This window comes from Ursus maritimus, unplaced genomic scaffold (genome assembly GCF_017311325.1).
Source record: "Ursus maritimus isolate PB19 unplaced genomic scaffold, ASM1731132v1 scaffold_1, whole genome shotgun sequence".
NCBI classification, from domain to species: domain Eukaryota; kingdom Metazoa; phylum Chordata; class Mammalia; order Carnivora; family Ursidae; genus Ursus; species Ursus maritimus.
Genome location: NW_024423343.1, coordinates 98,743,360 through 98,760,792, shown reverse-complemented (window position 1 = coordinate 98,760,792; position 17,433 = coordinate 98,743,360). Strand labels below are relative to the sequence as shown.

The 17,433-nt window shown below is 35.6% G+C and overlaps 1 protein-coding gene across 6 annotated transcripts in view; it reads right to left on the bottom strand.

The window, feature by feature from the left end:
• PTPN4 (protein tyrosine phosphatase non-receptor type 4) overlaps window positions 1-17,433 on the bottom strand; it is a 219,612-nt gene that overhangs the window by 176,515 nt on the left and 25,664 nt on the right. For 2 of the 6 annotated variants that reach the window (XM_040645921.1, XM_040645912.1), the window contains exon 1: window positions 1,247-1,843. In XM_040645921.1, the coding sequence (XP_040501855.1) occupies window positions 1,247-1,384 (138 nt within the window). In that variant the 5' untranslated portion in view covers window positions 1,385-1,843. Of the gene's footprint in view, window positions 1-1,246; window positions 1,844-17,433 lie in introns of those variants that run through there. The other 4 variants (XM_040645905.1, XM_040618938.1, XM_040618945.1 and 1 more) reach the window with 4 other exon arrangements.

The following is a 17,433-nucleotide window of genomic DNA, read 5'->3' as shown; positions in this document are numbered from 1 at the left end:
CAGCAGGAATCAGATGGAAGGTGCTATCTTGGAGATATAGAAATGAGAAATGAGGAATCCAGTTTGAATATGGATTATATACCAGCTACTATCATTTTCATAATGTTTGATTTTTGAGGGTGATAGTGGTTCTGTGGTAATATATGAGGTTCCTAAGCTGCTGAAGTACTTACCAGTGAAGTGTACCACTAACTTTCAGAAGGTTCAGAGGAAACACACAGAAAAAGGAAAATAAAGCAAATGTGTAAAATGTTAACAACGGATCAGTCTAGCTAAAAGGTATGTCGGTATTTGGTTTTGTTTTGGTTTTTTTTAAGATTTTATTTATTTGAGAGAGAGAAAGCACACATGGGGAGAGTGGCAGAGGGAGAAAGAAAGGGAGAAAGACTCCCCTGCTGAGCAGAGAGCCTGGAATGGGGCTCAATCTGAGAACTCTGGGATCATGACCTGAGCTAAAGGCAGACACTTACCCAACTGAGCCACCTACGTGCCACTGTGGGTATTCATTATACTATTCTTCCAACTCTTTTGCAGGTTTGAAATTTTTTAAATAAAAAAAAAAAAGGAACACACCCTTGTATATAGCAAGACAGACACAAGAATGTTCATAGTAATGTTACTGACCAGAGCCCAAAGTAGAAAAAAACCCAAATATACACCAATAGTAAACTGGACAAGTAAATGGTGACAAAAAAATGAATAAGTAAATTGTGGTGTATTCATGCACTAGAGTACTATACAGCAATGAAAATAAACCAAAAAATGTTAGCATACCACATGGGTGAAACTCGCAATAATGTTAAGCAAATAAAGATAGATACAAATAGGATGAACAAATATTTGTTGAGTAAGTATTTCAGACAAGACTCAGATAAGATCAGGACTGTCCTTTATCTTTCTTTAGCAAGTTTTATTCACAGACAATACAAGAAAGATTACAAACAAGATGTATGAATTATTTAGAACAAATTCCTTTCAAGCACCTCAAGCACGTTTATAAAAACCACCCACATACTATTAATCTACTCCACTACTCATACTGCACTATTCGTTTGTCAACTTCTTGAAAGACCCACTTTAAATCAGAACTTATACTAGAAGCTTACAAACCCATACTAAAGACTTTCTTCATTGAATAAGGCTTTTCAAACTGTACTACAATTAAACAGTTTTAGTTTTAAAATATAATCGAAACTCAGATTTATAACCAGAAATTATTAAAAGAAAAAAGATATAAAATACTTACATTAACTTTGAAAGCTTGTACAGTGTTATCCAGAAGAAGAATGTTGCAAACCACCTCCGTATGCTGTCTGTCTCGGGCCAACTCTGATGCTCGTACATTGTAGGTTCTGCCAGCAGGCAATCGGAAACGTGAGGTCATTACTGTCCACACTCGGTCTAAGTTGAAAAAAAAAAAAAAATTCACTAAACAAAAGAATAGCTGAAAATACGAAGTAGTTTAAAACACCAAGGTTATTATATAATTTTCAACTAACACTTAAGTAAAAAGCAGTTATAACTTTTGAAACACCAATAAAAATTATAGGTATAAAAAAAAGATACTGTATATAATTCATCATTTAAACTAAAATTCAAACTGCCCGGAAGAGCTTTATTTTGAACTGTTCCATTGGGAAAACAATACACAAATTGTTCCGGAAGTCATAATCCAATTCAAAATATATAAATTTGGGAGTAGCCAAAAAAGGGGCAGGAGAATATGTTACCTTAGGACGTTGGACATTTACTCACTGATGCAAACATTTAAAAACACTGTAGAATAGCAACAGGAGGGAAGACTGTTTCCCTCTAAAGGACCCTTACCTTTACTAAACTTAAGATTTGGGGGAAACATCGGAGTTTGTTCAATTTTTTTAAATACAAGAATACCCTTCATTTTAACTGTCCTCAAATTTAAACTAATTCTAATAGGATTATTCTTATTATTCTCAAGAAAACAAAAACAAAATAGAAAACATAAGGCTACAGATCTTTGCTTCTCAATTTTTAACCTAAGAGGGGAAAAAATGACATTGCCTGTAAAAGAACAGATAACACATTGGTATCAGCAATACTTGATGTTAAAAGGCAATGAAGAGGGGGGATGGGGGGGAAGGCAATGCATATGAGCTTTCAAGTTCTGAAAATTATATGAAACACAGAATTACATACCAAAAAAATGAGCATTCATGTGGGAGAATAAAGCTAAAGATATTTTCAGACATTCAAGGATTCAAAGTTTAAAATCCACAAAACTTCCCTCTTAAAGACAATTAGAGAAAGGAAATAAAATATATTAGAAACACAAGTATGCGGAATTTTTAAATATGGGTAAGTAACAAGTGGTAAGAAATCTGAATAATGAGTAAGCAAAAAATAATTTAAAAAACACCAATTCAAATCAGTGGTATTCAATAACCGCAGCTGACATCACAGACTGTTCATGTCAAAAGGATTAAAGCTAAAAGTAAAAGTCAGTGTTACATGATATGAGAATTGTATAAGGAAAACAGCTTTACGGAAGCCTGGGTGGCTCAGTCAGTTAAGCATCTGCCTTTGGCTCAGGTCATGATCCCAGGGTCCCAGGATCGAGTCCCACATTGGGCTCCTTGCTCAGTGGGGAGCCTGCTTCTCCCTCTGCCTGCTGTTCCCCCTGCTTGTGCTCTCTCTCCCTCTTTCTGACATAATAAATAAATAAAATATTTTTTAAAAAAAGAAAACAGCTTTAGCAGTTGACTAAAGGGCTAGCCAAGTAAGATTCACCAATTGAAAGACAGAGATTGGTGGTTTCTGGTTCCACATGTTAAGAGCTTGCAAGTCTCCACCCCACTTTAACAAGTAAAAAGTAGAACAGACTGGAAAATCACCAAGGCTGCTTGGATTCACGAGAGAGAGAAGACACAGGGCAAACTGCTGCCCCCCAAGACCAAAGAGACAGGCAAATACAAAGGGTCTCAAGTAGAGACTCATAAGCAGAAACCACCAGGGGAGCCAGTACACGAGTAGGAAAATCTGAACTATAACTGGCAAATTGCAGGAGGCCCAATGTGGACAATTCTGAAAGTTAAAACTCCAGGGGGCCCAATCATAGGAGGACTCCCACAATATTGTGAGATTTACTTCCAGGAATCCAACTAGATTCCCATAGTAAGCATGGAGAAAAGTAGCCTTAAGCTTTCTGCCAGGGGTGAACACAGATGCACATACACACACATACACCAAGACTTTATTAAATACACCAGAGCACTCTGTTCTTCTTAACAACACCTGCCCTTGGGAGAAATTAGTAAACTAAAACCTAAATGACCTGAGGCAAAGAAAAAACTCAACTGCAGCTGACTCTAACCTTCCAGTGGGAGAATGGAAATAACGAACTCGAGTCCACTTTAAGCCATCCTGTCCCATCTAAAAGGGGAAAAAAACCCTGAGAAACCCTGTGACATTCATAGTCCAGAGGCATAGGCTCACTAAAATATTAAGACTTAACCAGAGGATTACAGAATGCTTTTCCTCCCTATACTACTAAAGGCCTACTTACATCAGTTCCTCTTACCATGACATCATGCCTAACTATCAAAAATTTACAGGGGTGCCTGGCTGGCTGTCAGTAGAGCATGTAACTCTTGATCTCGGTGTTGTAAGTTCGAGCTCCACGTTGGGTGTAGAGGTTACTTAAAAATAAAATCTTAAAAAATTTCAAAGGCATACTAAAAGGCAAAAAAAACACAATTTGAAAGGACAAAGCAAGCATCAGAAACAGACATGAAAGGGATGTTGGAATTATCACAGAGAATTTAAAACAACTATGATTAATATATTAAAGATTCTAATGGATATTGTAGATACCATGCAGGAACAGATGGGCAATGTGAGCACAGAAATGGAAATCTTAAGAAAAGAACCAAAAAGAAATGTTACAGGTAAACACATGTTACATGTATGAAGAATGCTTTCTGATAGACATGTATTGGGCACAACAGAGGAAACAATCTCTGAGCTAGAGGATATATCAATAGAATCCTCAAAAATCGAAAAGCAAAAGGAAAAAAGATTGAAAAAAAAAAAAACAAAAAAACCAGAACACCTAAACTGTGGGACAAAAAAAGGTGTGACATAGATATATGAAGAGAGGGGAAGAAAAGAAAACATATTTGAAACAATAATGACGGAGAGTTTCCCCAAATTAATGTCAAACATCAAACCACATATTCAAAAAGCTCTGAGAACACCAAGAAGGAAAAATGTCGAAAAACCTACCTATACCTAAGCATATCATTTAAAAACTACAAATCAAAGATTTAAAAATCCTGAAAGAAGTCAGAGGAAAAAAACAGCTTACTTATTGAGGAGCAAATATAAGAATACATCTAACTACATAAGCATGCAAACAAGAAAGTAGAGTGAAATATTTAAAATGTTGAGGGAAAAAAACCCTACAGACCTAGAATTCTATATCCTGCAAAATCGTCTTTCAAAAGAGAAAGAGAAATAAACAGTTTCTCAGACAAAAAACAGGGAGAAGGATTTGTTGCCAGTGGACCAGCCTTGCAAGATATTTTAAAAGAAGTTCTTTAGAGGGAAGTAAAATAATAGAAGTCAAAACTCAGATCTACATAAAGAAAAGTATCAAAGGAATAGACGTGATGTGATGAGCATTGGGTGTTATACGTAACTACTGAATCATTGAACACTACATCAAAAACTAATGATGTACTGTATGTTGGCTAAATGAACTTAGTAAAAAATTTTAAAAAGGAATAAGTGAATGTTATTTTAAAACTTTTAATTTTCTTATTCTTAACTAATCAAACAGATAACAGTACAATACCCTCTACTTGAGTGTGGCAAAGACTTAAGAAATTTGATGAGATTTTTCCTTCCACAATTAGGTGAAGGGTAAGGATTTTGCAGATGTGATTAAAGTTCCAAGTCAACTGAGTAAATCAAAAGAAAGGGTACCCTTGGTGGGCCTGACTTAGGTGGAAGCCCTTAAAAAACTGGGAACTTCCTGAAGTAAAAGAAATTCTACTGCTGGCTTAAAAGACATGGTCTGCCCTGTTGTGAGATGATGACCTATGAAAGGGGCCTCTAGGAGCTGACAGCCAGCGAGAAACTAGAGACCTCAGCCCTCTATTTGACTGTATTCATAATCAATCACATGAGCTTGGAAAAGAACCCAGGCTCCCAAAGTTTGGTCAACATCTAGATTGCAACTATGTGAAATACAACCAAGTTGCACCCATCCTCCTGACCCACAGAAACTGGGGGAAAATAAATGTGTTGTTTTAAACTGCCAAATTTGAGGTAATTCATTACACATCAATAGAAAACTAATACACGTTTCACGATGGTCCTACTCAATCAACAAACAGTCACCAGAGATAGAAAATATGAAACAATAAGGCACCAGGGTTAAGCATCTGACTCTTGATCTCAGCTCAGGTCTTGATCTCAGGGTCCTGAGTTCAAGCCCTGCACTGAGCTCCACACTGGATGTGGAGCTTACTTAAAAAAACAAAAAAACAAAGAGAACCTTCAAACAGAACTATTATAAAGACTATAAACTTTAAGCATTAAAAATATAAATGGATTTTCTCTAATACAAAGACTTATTGTAAAGCTAAAAAGAAAAAATAAAATATGAAGCAACACACACAATCATCTCTTTGTGCGTGTTCCAGTCTTGTCTGTAATGGATATACATATTTCTCTTCTCCCCGGTCCTGCTCTCCCTTCACCTGGGGTGAGTGGTCCAGACAAAGAAAGTGGGCAAAGACTAAGAAATTCCTAAGTAACAGCAGAATCAGCAAATTAGTTTTAACAGTAGGGGGAGCTACCAAAAAAAGAACACTGGTTGATGTTACAAAGGTATCCCAATGTCAAAGGATGGTACAGGAATGACAAGATCAAAAGATACCAATGTATTCTGCCAAAACCAGTCTTCCCCATTTACTGGCACATTTACTTTTGACATTTGCACTTGAACCTAGATTAATGGTTTCAATGAAATTTTTCTTTTTTTGTCTCAATGAAATGTCTATGTAACTCACCCAGATACTTTCATATGAGATTCTTTCATAGTCTTGAAAAGTATCTCCCTTTAAGATACATACCACTTGACAAATGGCAAAATTATGCCAGTGACAACCTATCTGCCCATAAGAGATAAGAAATAAGATAACAATAAGCCAAATAAGTCTAGTCAGAATTTCCATTACATCTTGAAAACACACTCCTGAAAGGTTATGAGCATCTTAATACATGACATCCGGCTGGCAGGTAAGTGTCTGCTTTTCTCAGAAGAGACACCTTTTCCTAGAGCACTTCCAACTTTTTCTATTCACTTATAAGAGCAAAATGTTCTTTTAAAGACACGAAGAGAACATAACTGTTTAAAGCCCCAGTTGAGGAAAATATCAAATGTTTCTAGGGGGCTCTTCTGATCATCCTCCATGCTACACACAAACTTTCAAAAACTCAAAGAAAGACTATCCATTTTTAAAAACTCTTTACTTTTCTCCTTGGTGGCAACTCACCATAGTCTAGTTTATGTTATCTCACACAACTCTCAAATTGCGGTCTAAGGAATGCTAATATGCTTTATTTTTTTTAAGTTTATTTATGTAAGTCATCTTTACAGCCAACGTGGGACTCGAACTCAGAATTCCACGATTAAGAGTTGCATGCTCTTCTGACTGAGCCAGCCAGGTGCCCTTTATGCTTTAAATATTATAACTTTATTGTGAATATTATTTACAAAGTCATGTGCAAACAGCACTTTTCAATATTCTTTTTTTTTTTTAAAGATTTTATTTATTTATTCGACAGAGATAGAGACAGCCAGCGAGAGAGGAAACACAAGCGGGGGGAGTGGGAGAGGAAGAAGCAGGCTCATAGCGGAAGAGCCTGATGTGGGGCTCGATCCCAGATCGCCAGGATCACGCCCTGAGCCAAAGGCAGACACTTAACCGCTGTGCCACCCAGGTGCCCCGCACTTTTCAATATTCTGAAAACCAATTATTAACATTAAGCAAATACTGTACTGGGTATTACTTCCATTTTTGGCAAAAACAAACAAACAGAACACTCAGTAGCCTTTCTGCAGATATGCAGTTTTTTAGAAAACTAAGTCACATGTTTTTAGAGGCTACCCAAATCTACTCTCGGACAACATACTTAGATAAACATATCCTGAAAGTAACCCATCTATTGGTTCCATGTTTAAACAAGTGAAGTGGATTATAAGTAAGGTTAAAAGCCATTGTTCTTTACAGACCAGAGAAACCTAAACTTGGCTACCCTAAGTAGGAAATAATCAAATGAAAGTACTCATAATAAGACCGTAGAAAATCATAATTAACATATGTAAATGGAACAAAATGTACCTACCCTCTATCCTCAAAATCTCAAGTTCCTTGTATTTATGTTCATGAATAAAAATGTTTTTCAGATTTACATGTTTTTTATTTTTAAAGATATTTTATTTATTTTAGAGAGAGAGAGAGAGATAGAGAGGGCACACAACTGGGGGGAGGGACAGAGAGAGAGGGAGAGAATCTCAAGCAGACTCTCCCTCCCTCCCCCCCCAAGCACACAGCCCAACTTGGGGCTCAATCTCACAACCCTGAGAACATGATCTGAGTGGAAATCAAGAGTCAGATGCTTAACAGACTGAGCCACCCAGGCGCCCCCAGACTTATATATTTTTTAAATTATACAATAAGGGGCGCCTGGGTGGTGCAGTCGTTAAGCATCTGCCTTCCGCTCAGGAGTGATCCCGGCATTCTGAGATCGAGCCCCACATCAGGCTCCTCTGCTAGGAGCCTGCTTCTTCCTCTCCCACTCCCCCCGCTTGTGTTTCCTCTCTCGCTGGCTGTCTCTCTCTGTCAAATAAATAAATAAAATCTTAAAATAAATAAATTATACAATAAAGCTTTACATACAAACTCAAGTAGCCATTAATACCAAAATGTTCTTCTCAACCTCAAGTCACTAACAATAATGGGCTGAAAGTATTTAAGATAATGTTAACTAACTTTAAAAGAATAAATTTGCTTTGCTAAGACCAACTACAGAGATGCACTATCTATTCTAAATATTCAACACTCTTAAATGTGGATTGTCACAAGATGTTGGCCTCCCATAACTTACCATAAAACCTTACTAGTTAACACCCTGCTAATTAAGAGCCTTAAATAACTTTGACTATTTAATGTTATGCTCTAACCTTTGAGAAAAAATTCATTAATAGTGATCTTTAAATTTTTTAAAATATTTGACGAGAACAGACATTTCTTCAAAGAAGACATATATAGAGGGTCAACAGACGCATGAAAAGATGCTCATCATCACTTTCCATAAGAGAAATGCAAATCAAAACTACAATAAGGTATCAGCACACATCTGTCAGAGTGGCTAAAATCAACAACACAAGAAACAACAGGTATTGGTGAGAATGTGGAGAAAAAGGAACACTCATATACTGTTGGTGGGAATGCAAACTGCTATAGCCACTGTGGAAAAGAGTACAGAGTTTCCTCAAAAAGTTAAAAATAGAACTGGCCTACAGTCCAGCAATCACACTACCGGGTATCTACCCAAAGAATAGAAAAACACTAATTCAAAGGGATACATGCACCCCCATGTTTATAGGAGCTTTACACTGGCCAAATTATGAAAGTAGCTCAGGTGTCCATAGACTGACGAATGGAAGAAGAGGTAACACACACACACACACACACACACACACACACACACACACAGGAATATTATTCAGCTATTAAAAAGAATGAAATCTTGCCATTTGCAACAACATGGATGAAGCTACAGAGTATAATGCTAAGCAAAATAAGTCAGAGAAAAGACAAATACTGTATGATTTCACTCATATGTAGGATTTAAAAAAAACAACAAAGGAGCGAAGGGAAAAAAAGAGAAAGACAAACCAAGAAACAGACTCTTAATTATAGAGAACAAACTGATGATTATCAGAGGGGAGTTAAGATGAGGAGATGGGGGAAATAGGTGGTAGGGATTAAAGAGTGTGCTTGTTGTGATGAGCACTAGGTGAAGTATGGAATTGTTAAATCACTATACTGTACACCTGCAACTAATATGCACTGTATGTTAACTAACTGGAATTAAAATTAAAACTTAATAAAAAAATATTTCTGGAAGGAAAAAAAAAACTTAAAAGAATAAACTGAGTTTTATATTCACATACCTGAAAAATATCCTTCCCATTAAAAAACATTAGGAATAATTTTTTTAAATAAACAGTATTTTATTTTTTTAAGGTAATCTCTCTGCCCAATGTGGGGCTCAAACTCCCAACCCTGAGATCAAGATTTGCAGGCTCTACCAACTGCGTGTGCCACCCAGGCACTCCAGAAATAATTTCTAAGTACATTACCAGTAGATTCAGTCATACGTTCACATTCAGTCATTCAGCAAATATTCGTTAAATTGTGCCAGGCACTGATATAGGCCCTTGGCATACATCAATGAGGGAAAAAAATCACAAATCCTTATTCTTATGGAACTTGCATTCTAGCATAAAATATTTTATTTTTGTAGCCCTCCTGCAAGCATCCTTCATAAGAAGCCATAAATGCCAAGTAGGCGGAGACTGGTTCTAACATAATTAACATTATATCTCCCTCCAAAACCTTCAACCCCATACCTTATAGGATGCTGGGCACTGAGTAAGTATTCCTTAAAGTGACCAAATGAAAAGTATAAGAAATTAAATATATATTCTGGGCTATTCTGATCTTGTATATCTTAGAATCTTAGGTCTGAAATACTTAACTCAGAATCTCAGCATTGTTCCCGCTACTCAGTTTCTTTAGTACTGAGTTACTTTCTTGGGAGACTTATACTTAAACACTTCAGACCTAAGGCATAAATGAACTATCTAATCAGGTCTTGAGACTTCTCCATAAAATGGTATTTTCAGTTACAAGATTTAGTTACCAAAAGACTAAAATATATTCACACTTCTTGCCACATTTACTTTCATTTCATAAAGCAATAATTCTGTTTGATTCTGGAGAATTTTATTACTTGAAAATTCTAACTTTGTGAAAAAAAATATATGCTGAACCTTCCATGATGTTTTAGAAAAAGAAGTTCAAATAAAATTCTCCATTACAGCTTTCTTTTTTCATCTGAAAAGTGTTTCAGTAAAATTAATATACATATATATATAACTGCTTTCAGTGGAAATGAGCCCATCTCTTTTAAAAAAAGATTATGAACTGTGATCTACAAAAATGTTCAGTCCTTTATACTCAATGTACTAATACAAATTTAAACATTCTGAAAGACCTAAAATTATGATAAATCTTTTTATGTCTACACACATTAAAAATCTGTACACATTAAGTCAAAAGAGCTGAATATATATGGTGATATTCAAACTATAAAAGTTACGGACACATATAATTAAGAGACAGAAAAAGCACTTGGGCATATTCACATAATGAGTAGTGAATTAAAACTGTGGGATAAAATATTTTCTATTTAAAATTCTATTAATGTTAATACAATGTTTTCTGTTCAGCAAAAGTAAGCACATTCTTTCTGACTTTTAACTTCAAAGGACAAAATGGCAAACAGTTTATTTTTCAATCATCATAAATATAGATTAAAGGGTTTAGGCTGTCACAAAAAGAAACAAATGACATGGCTCAGCAGTAGCCAGAAAGTAACAAGAAAGATGAAATGGGTGGTAGAGAATCAAAGCAAAGGACAAACAAATCTTCCTTGACCTGATAAAGGACATCTGTGGAAAACACAGTTAACATCATACTTAACGCTGAAAAATGGAATGCTTTATGGCTAAAATTACAAACAAAACAAGGATATCGGAGCGCCTGGGTGGCTCAGTCAGTTAAGCGGCTACCTTTAGCTCAGTTCGTGATCTCAGGGTCCTGGGATCGAGCCCCACATTGGGCTACCTACTCTGCAGGCAGTCTACTTCTCTCTCCCTTTGCCCCTCCCTCCTACTTCCTCTCCCCACCCCCACTCTTTCTCAAATAAATAAATAAAATATTTAAAAAATTTAAGAACAGAAACAAGGAGGGGTGCCTGAGAGGCTAGTCATTTAGCATCTGCCTTCAGCTCAGGTCATGATCCCAGGGTCTGGGATCAAGCCCCGAGTTGGGCTCCCGGCTCAACAGGGAGTCTGCTTCTCCCTCTACCCTTCCCCACTGCTTGTGATCTCTCTCTCTCTCACTCTCTCTCAAATAAATAAATAAAATCTTTATTAAAAAAAGAAAACAGAAACAAGGATATCTATCAGCTCTCATCACTGCTATTCAGACTTGTACTGGAAGTGTGAGCCAGAACAATTAGACAAAAAAAAAACAAAAAAATGAATACAAGTCATTGAGATTAGAAGGGAAGAAGGAAAACTATCAATATTTGCAGATGACATAACCTTCTACGTAGAGAATCTGAAGAAATCTACAAAAAAAGCTGCTAGAATAAGAGAGTTTAGCAAAGCAAAATGTAACATCAATATGTAAAAATTAATTGTATTTCCACAAACTAGCAACAACCAAAAATTATAATTTAAAAACAATATAATTTACAACAGCACTGAAACTGAAAACTTCAAAACACTGCTTAGAGAAATTAAAGAAGAAAATATGTGAAGAGATATGCAGTCTTCACAGGTTAGATGATCTGTAGATTCAAGGCAATCTCAATAAAAACCACAGCAGGCTTGCTTGTAGAAACTGACAAACCAATTCTAAAACGTATATGAAAATGAGAGACTTGAATAGAAAATGAAAAGATCGGAAATGAAAATAGTTGAGGGGCACCTGGGTGGCTCAGTTGGTTAAGTGTCCAACTCTTGGTTTTGGCTCAGGTCATGATATCAGGGTCATGAGATCAAGCCCAGCATCAGGCTCCACACTCAGTGAGGAGACTGCTTGAAATTCTCTCTCTCGCTCTCCTTCTGCCCCTCCCCCCACTAGCACACATGCACACTCTCTAAGGTAAATAAATAAATCTTTAAAAAAAAAGTTGAAGACAACTTTGAAAAAGAAACACAAAATGGGAGACTAAATCTACTGATTTTAAGATTCATTATAAGCTACAGAAACCAAGACATTATATTGGCATCAAGATAGAGGAATGAAACAGAGGCCAGAATAAGACCCACACATATATGGACAACTAAATTTTGACAAAGATATACAGGCACACATCATTTTAGCGTGCTTGGCAGATACCGAGTTTTTACAAATTGAAGGTTTGTGGCAATCCTGCATCCAGCAAGTTTATGGTACCACTCTTCTAACAGCGTTTGCTCACTTCATGTCTTTGTGTCACGTTTTGGTTAGTTCTTTCAATATTTCACATTTTTCTTTATTATTATATTTGTTGTAATGATCTGTGATCAGTAACTACAACTCACAGAAAGCTCAGTAATTACAACTCCCAGCATTTTTTAGCAATGAAGTATATTTTAATTATGTATTTTTTTAAAATATTTTATTTATTTTATGAGAGAGAGAGGGGCAGAGAGAGAGAGGGAGAAGTAAATTCCCTGCTGAAGAGGGAGCATGATGTAGGACTCAATCCCAGGAGTCTGGGATCATGACCTGAGCCAAAGGCAGACACTTAACCACCTAAGCCACCCAGGCACCCCAAGATATGTATTTTTTTTTTTAGAAATAATGCTACTGCACACTTAACAGAACACAGCACAGTGTAACCATAATTTTAATATGCACTAGGAAAGCAAAAAATTTATCTGATTTGCTTTATTACACTATTTGCTTAATTGTGGTGGTCTGGAATGCAACCCACAATATCTCTGAGGTATGCCTGCAAAAATTCAGTAGAGAGGGTGCCTGGGTGGCTCAGTCGGTTGAGCGACTGCCTTCGGCTCAGGTCATGATCTTGGAGACCCAGGATCAAGTCCCACGTCGGGCTCCCTGCTCGGCGGGGAGTCTGCTTCTCCCTCTGACTCTCCCCCCTCTCCTGCCTTCCCTCGCTCTCTCAAATAAATAAAATCTTAAAAAAAAAAAATTCAGTAGAGAAAGGCTAGTCATGTCAAAAGATGGCTGAAAATAGGCAAAAAAAAAAATGCACTTCCATCCATACCTTGTACTGTATGCAAAAATTAACTCAAAATGGATCAAAGATCTCTGCAGAACCTAACACAATAAAATTTCTTGAAGAAAACACAGAAGAAATCCCTGGTGACTTAGATTGGGCAAATATTTCTTAGAAAAACCACCATAAGCATGACTCTTAAAAGAATAAATTGATATTTTCTAATTCATCAAAACTAAAACATCTGCTTTTCAAAAGACACTGTTAAGAGAATGAAAAGACCGGCCAGAGAGTGGGAGCATATATCAGATTAAGGAGCTGTATCCAGAATATATAAAGAATTCTCAGAACTCAGTATTAAGAAAACAAAGCAACCTAATTTAAAGACAAACAAAAGATTTAAAGAGATACTTCATCAAAGAAGATACGCAGATTGCAAACAGCCACACAAAAAGATGCTCAACATCATTAAACATTAGGCATGTGCAAATTAAAACCAGAACACAATTTCTTTTTTTTTTTTTTTTTAATGATTTTTTATTATATTATGTTAGTCACCATACAGTACATCCCCGGTTTCCGATGTAAGGCTCGATGATTCATTAGTTGCAGAACACAATTTCACTACACACTCATCAGGACAGATACAAAACAACAGAACACCACCAACTGTTGCCAAAGACAAGGAAAAAATGGATCTCTCATTCATTGCTGGTGGGAATATAAAGTGTTACAACAACACAGGAAAACAGTTTGGCACTTTCTTACAAATTTGAACCTACTCCAACTCTATGAGCTATCCAGGTAACAAATGCAAATGTCCATATAAAGACTTGTATTTGTTATAGCTAACCACTGGAAACAACATAAATGTCTATTAATAGGTAAAGATGTATTCACATGTGGTCCATGTTTATCCACCTGTGGCATACTAATAAAGTGGAATACTAGTACATAATAAAATAGAAGTACTGATATATACAACAGTATGGACAAGTCTCAAAATGATTATGCTCAAAGAAGCTAGATCAAAAAGAGTACATACGATATAAAATTCTAAAAAACACAAAGTAATCTGTGGTGACAGACAGCAGAGCAGCAGTTGCCTAGGATGCAGCGGTGTGGTGGAAGGGACTGCACCAGGGCACAAGGAAACTTTGGAGTAATGAGTATGTTCATTATATTGAGTGTGGTGATGGTTTTATGGATGTATAAATATGTCAAAACTGATCAAATACTGTACTTTAAATACATATACAGTTTCACTATTTCACTTCAATAGAACTGTTAAAAACATACAGTCAAACCACTTAAGAGGCAAAATATGTAGAGAATTTTGACATTCTGATTCATAATCTCCTGGTTATATGACAAAATTTAATTTAACAATGCATATTTAGGCCAGTTTTCTTCATCATGTTAACATGGCTGATTTCTTCTAATAGTGGCAAATGCCGATAATGCAAATTAAAATTTTTAGTATTCAGTTTGAACCTTAGATGTCACAAAATTCAGATAAAGAAGTTGTTCTATACACTACAACCTTAAGACCTGTTATTAACAAAATAAAGATGATGGAGCACCTGGGTGGCTCAGTTGGTTAAGTGTGTGCCTTTGGCTCAGGTCATGATCCCAGGGTTCTGGGATCAAGCCCTGCACTGGGCTCTCGGCTCAGTGGGGAGCCTGCTTCTCCCTCTCCCTCTGCCACTCCCCCACTTGTGCTCTCTCTCTCTCTCTCTCAAATAAATAAAATCTTTAAAATAGAAAAGAAAGATGATCACCAGATGTTTATTCTCTTTAACCTGTTTCTGCCTCATTTCCTTCATTTACAAAAATGTCAAAGTAATAGCATTCACCTCAACAGGTTATTTTAGGGACCATGATATAACACAGGTAGTAGTACACTCTAAGCTGAAATACAAACTGACTAATCTTCAAGTGGTTAATTTACTCCCAAAGAATAATTTATATAATTATATTAAATGGTTCTACACAGGATAGCCCAAATATAAAGGAAACAACTTTTTGTTTTCAATTTAGAAATTCTGTGAAATAAAAGGGCGCAGCTTAAAACTACAACACAATTTTCACAATCATAAATCAAACCTTCCATTAATGTCGTAATTCATGCTTGCAGGAACAAAATGTCACTGAAAATAAAATACACTTATATGATCAAAGCAACAAAAGGAAATACGGAGGAAAAATTAACTGGAAACTAGTCCCATGGCTCAAGTATCAGTTTCTAGAAAAGATGAACATGTTTCATGTTACTATTTCATAAACTTTACTTATAGTGGCCCTGGTTACACTATTTGCTACATAAAATGTTCATCCAACTAAGAAAGCAATGAACTGGGTTCAGACTCACATTAACTATAAACCAGAGCATGGTGAAATCTTGGGTATCAATTAATTGAAAGTAATTCAATTTAACTACTTTGTTGGATTCAAATTTCTGTATTTCCACCCATCTGAAGTTTTCAAAGCAGTTAACTATCTTTTAAAAGTAACTTTCTAATTAAAAAAAGAAGAAGAAAATAGAGGAAGCACTTCCAGAATGGCAGCGTAAAGACTTCTGAAAATCCACTCCTTCATAAAAGCAGAAAGAATACTGGCAAACTCTTGGTTTCGGCTCAGGTCATGAGATGGAGCCCCATAATGGGCTCCGTGCTTAGCGTGGAGCCTACTTAAGACTCCTTCTCCTTTGTGCCTCCCCCACTCTCTTTCTCTCTCAAATAATTTTTTTTAAAAGAATTCTGTAGTTTAAAGTAAAATAATTAAAATAAAAAAATTCAATAAGAGAGCTCAAAAGACTTGAGCTAATACAAAAAAGAATTTGTGAAGTTGAAAATAAGTCAGTTGAGAATATTCAGTTTAAGGACCAGAGGAATAAAGAATGAAGAAAAATAAAGTCTGAGACCTGAGAGACACCATCAAGTATACCAACATATTCATAATGTTAGTCTCAGAAACAGTCAACTAAAAAGGGGACAGAGAAAATATCTGAAGAAATAATGGCAGATAAATCCCCAAATTTGATGTTTAAAATTTAATCTACACATCAAAAAAAACAAATGACTTCCAAAAAAGATAAACTCAACCAGATCCTAGATACATCATAGTCAAACTATTAAAGCACACACAAAAAAGAAAATCTTGGAAGTAGTGATCTTCGGTAAAATTAAGAGACATTATCTAATCAGGAAACAGGTAGGTCAGAGGGCAGTAAATGACACATTCGAAGTAATAATAGAAAAAGACTATCAACAAGGTTTCAATATGTGGCAAAATAACACATCAAAAATTAAGAATTAAAGATCATTCCAAAGAAACAGAAGCTAAAAGAATTTGTAACTAGCAGATCTGTCCTAGACAAAAACACTAAAAGACGAAATGAAAGAACATCTATATAGTAACTTAAAAAAAAGGAAGAAATGAAAACCACCAGTAAGGGTAACTATGTGGCTAAACATAAATAACACAATAAATGTATTTTGTATTTGTAACTGTTTTTCTCCTGTCTGATTTAAAAGACAATTGCATAAAGCAATACTTAATGTGTGTTGATGGGATTATACTCTTTAAAGATGTAATCTGAATGACAAAAAGAGAAGGGAAGGTGAGCTATATAGGAGCAAAATTCCTATATACTATTTAAATTAAGCTGCTACTATCCCCAACTGAACGGTTATAAGTAAATCCCCAGGGAAACCACTAAGAAAGAAACTCGAAATAATACAGTAAAGCAAACAACAAAATGGTTAGAAAATATCTACTCAAAAGAAGGCTATAATAAGAAATAGAAGGAGAAAGGGACAAAAGACTAAGAAAACTAATAAAACAGCAGTACCTTATCACTAATAACATTAAATGTAAATGAAATAAACACTCAAATCAAAAGGCGAAGATTCACACAAATCTTTTGTTAAGCCCTGCTCCAATTATATGCTCTCTACAAAAGACACAATCAGATTAAAAGACACAAACTAAACGTAAAAGTATGTAAAAAGATACATCAGAAAAACAGTAACCACAAGAGAGCTCATGTAACTGTACTAATATAAGACTAGTTGAAACTAATAAACAAATTTAACAAAGTTGCATGATACAAACTCAACCTGCAAAAACCAGTTGGGTTTCTATACCTTGACAAGGAATGATCCAAAAAGGAAATGAAGAAAACAAATCTTAGAGCAATAACATCAAAATTAGTAAAATACTTAGAAATCAATTAGACCAAGGAAGCAAAAGACTTGTATACGGAAAAAAGACAAACACAGATGGAAATCCTCTGTTCGTGGACTGGAAGACAATATTACTAAGATGTCAAAACTACCCAAAGCAATCTACAGA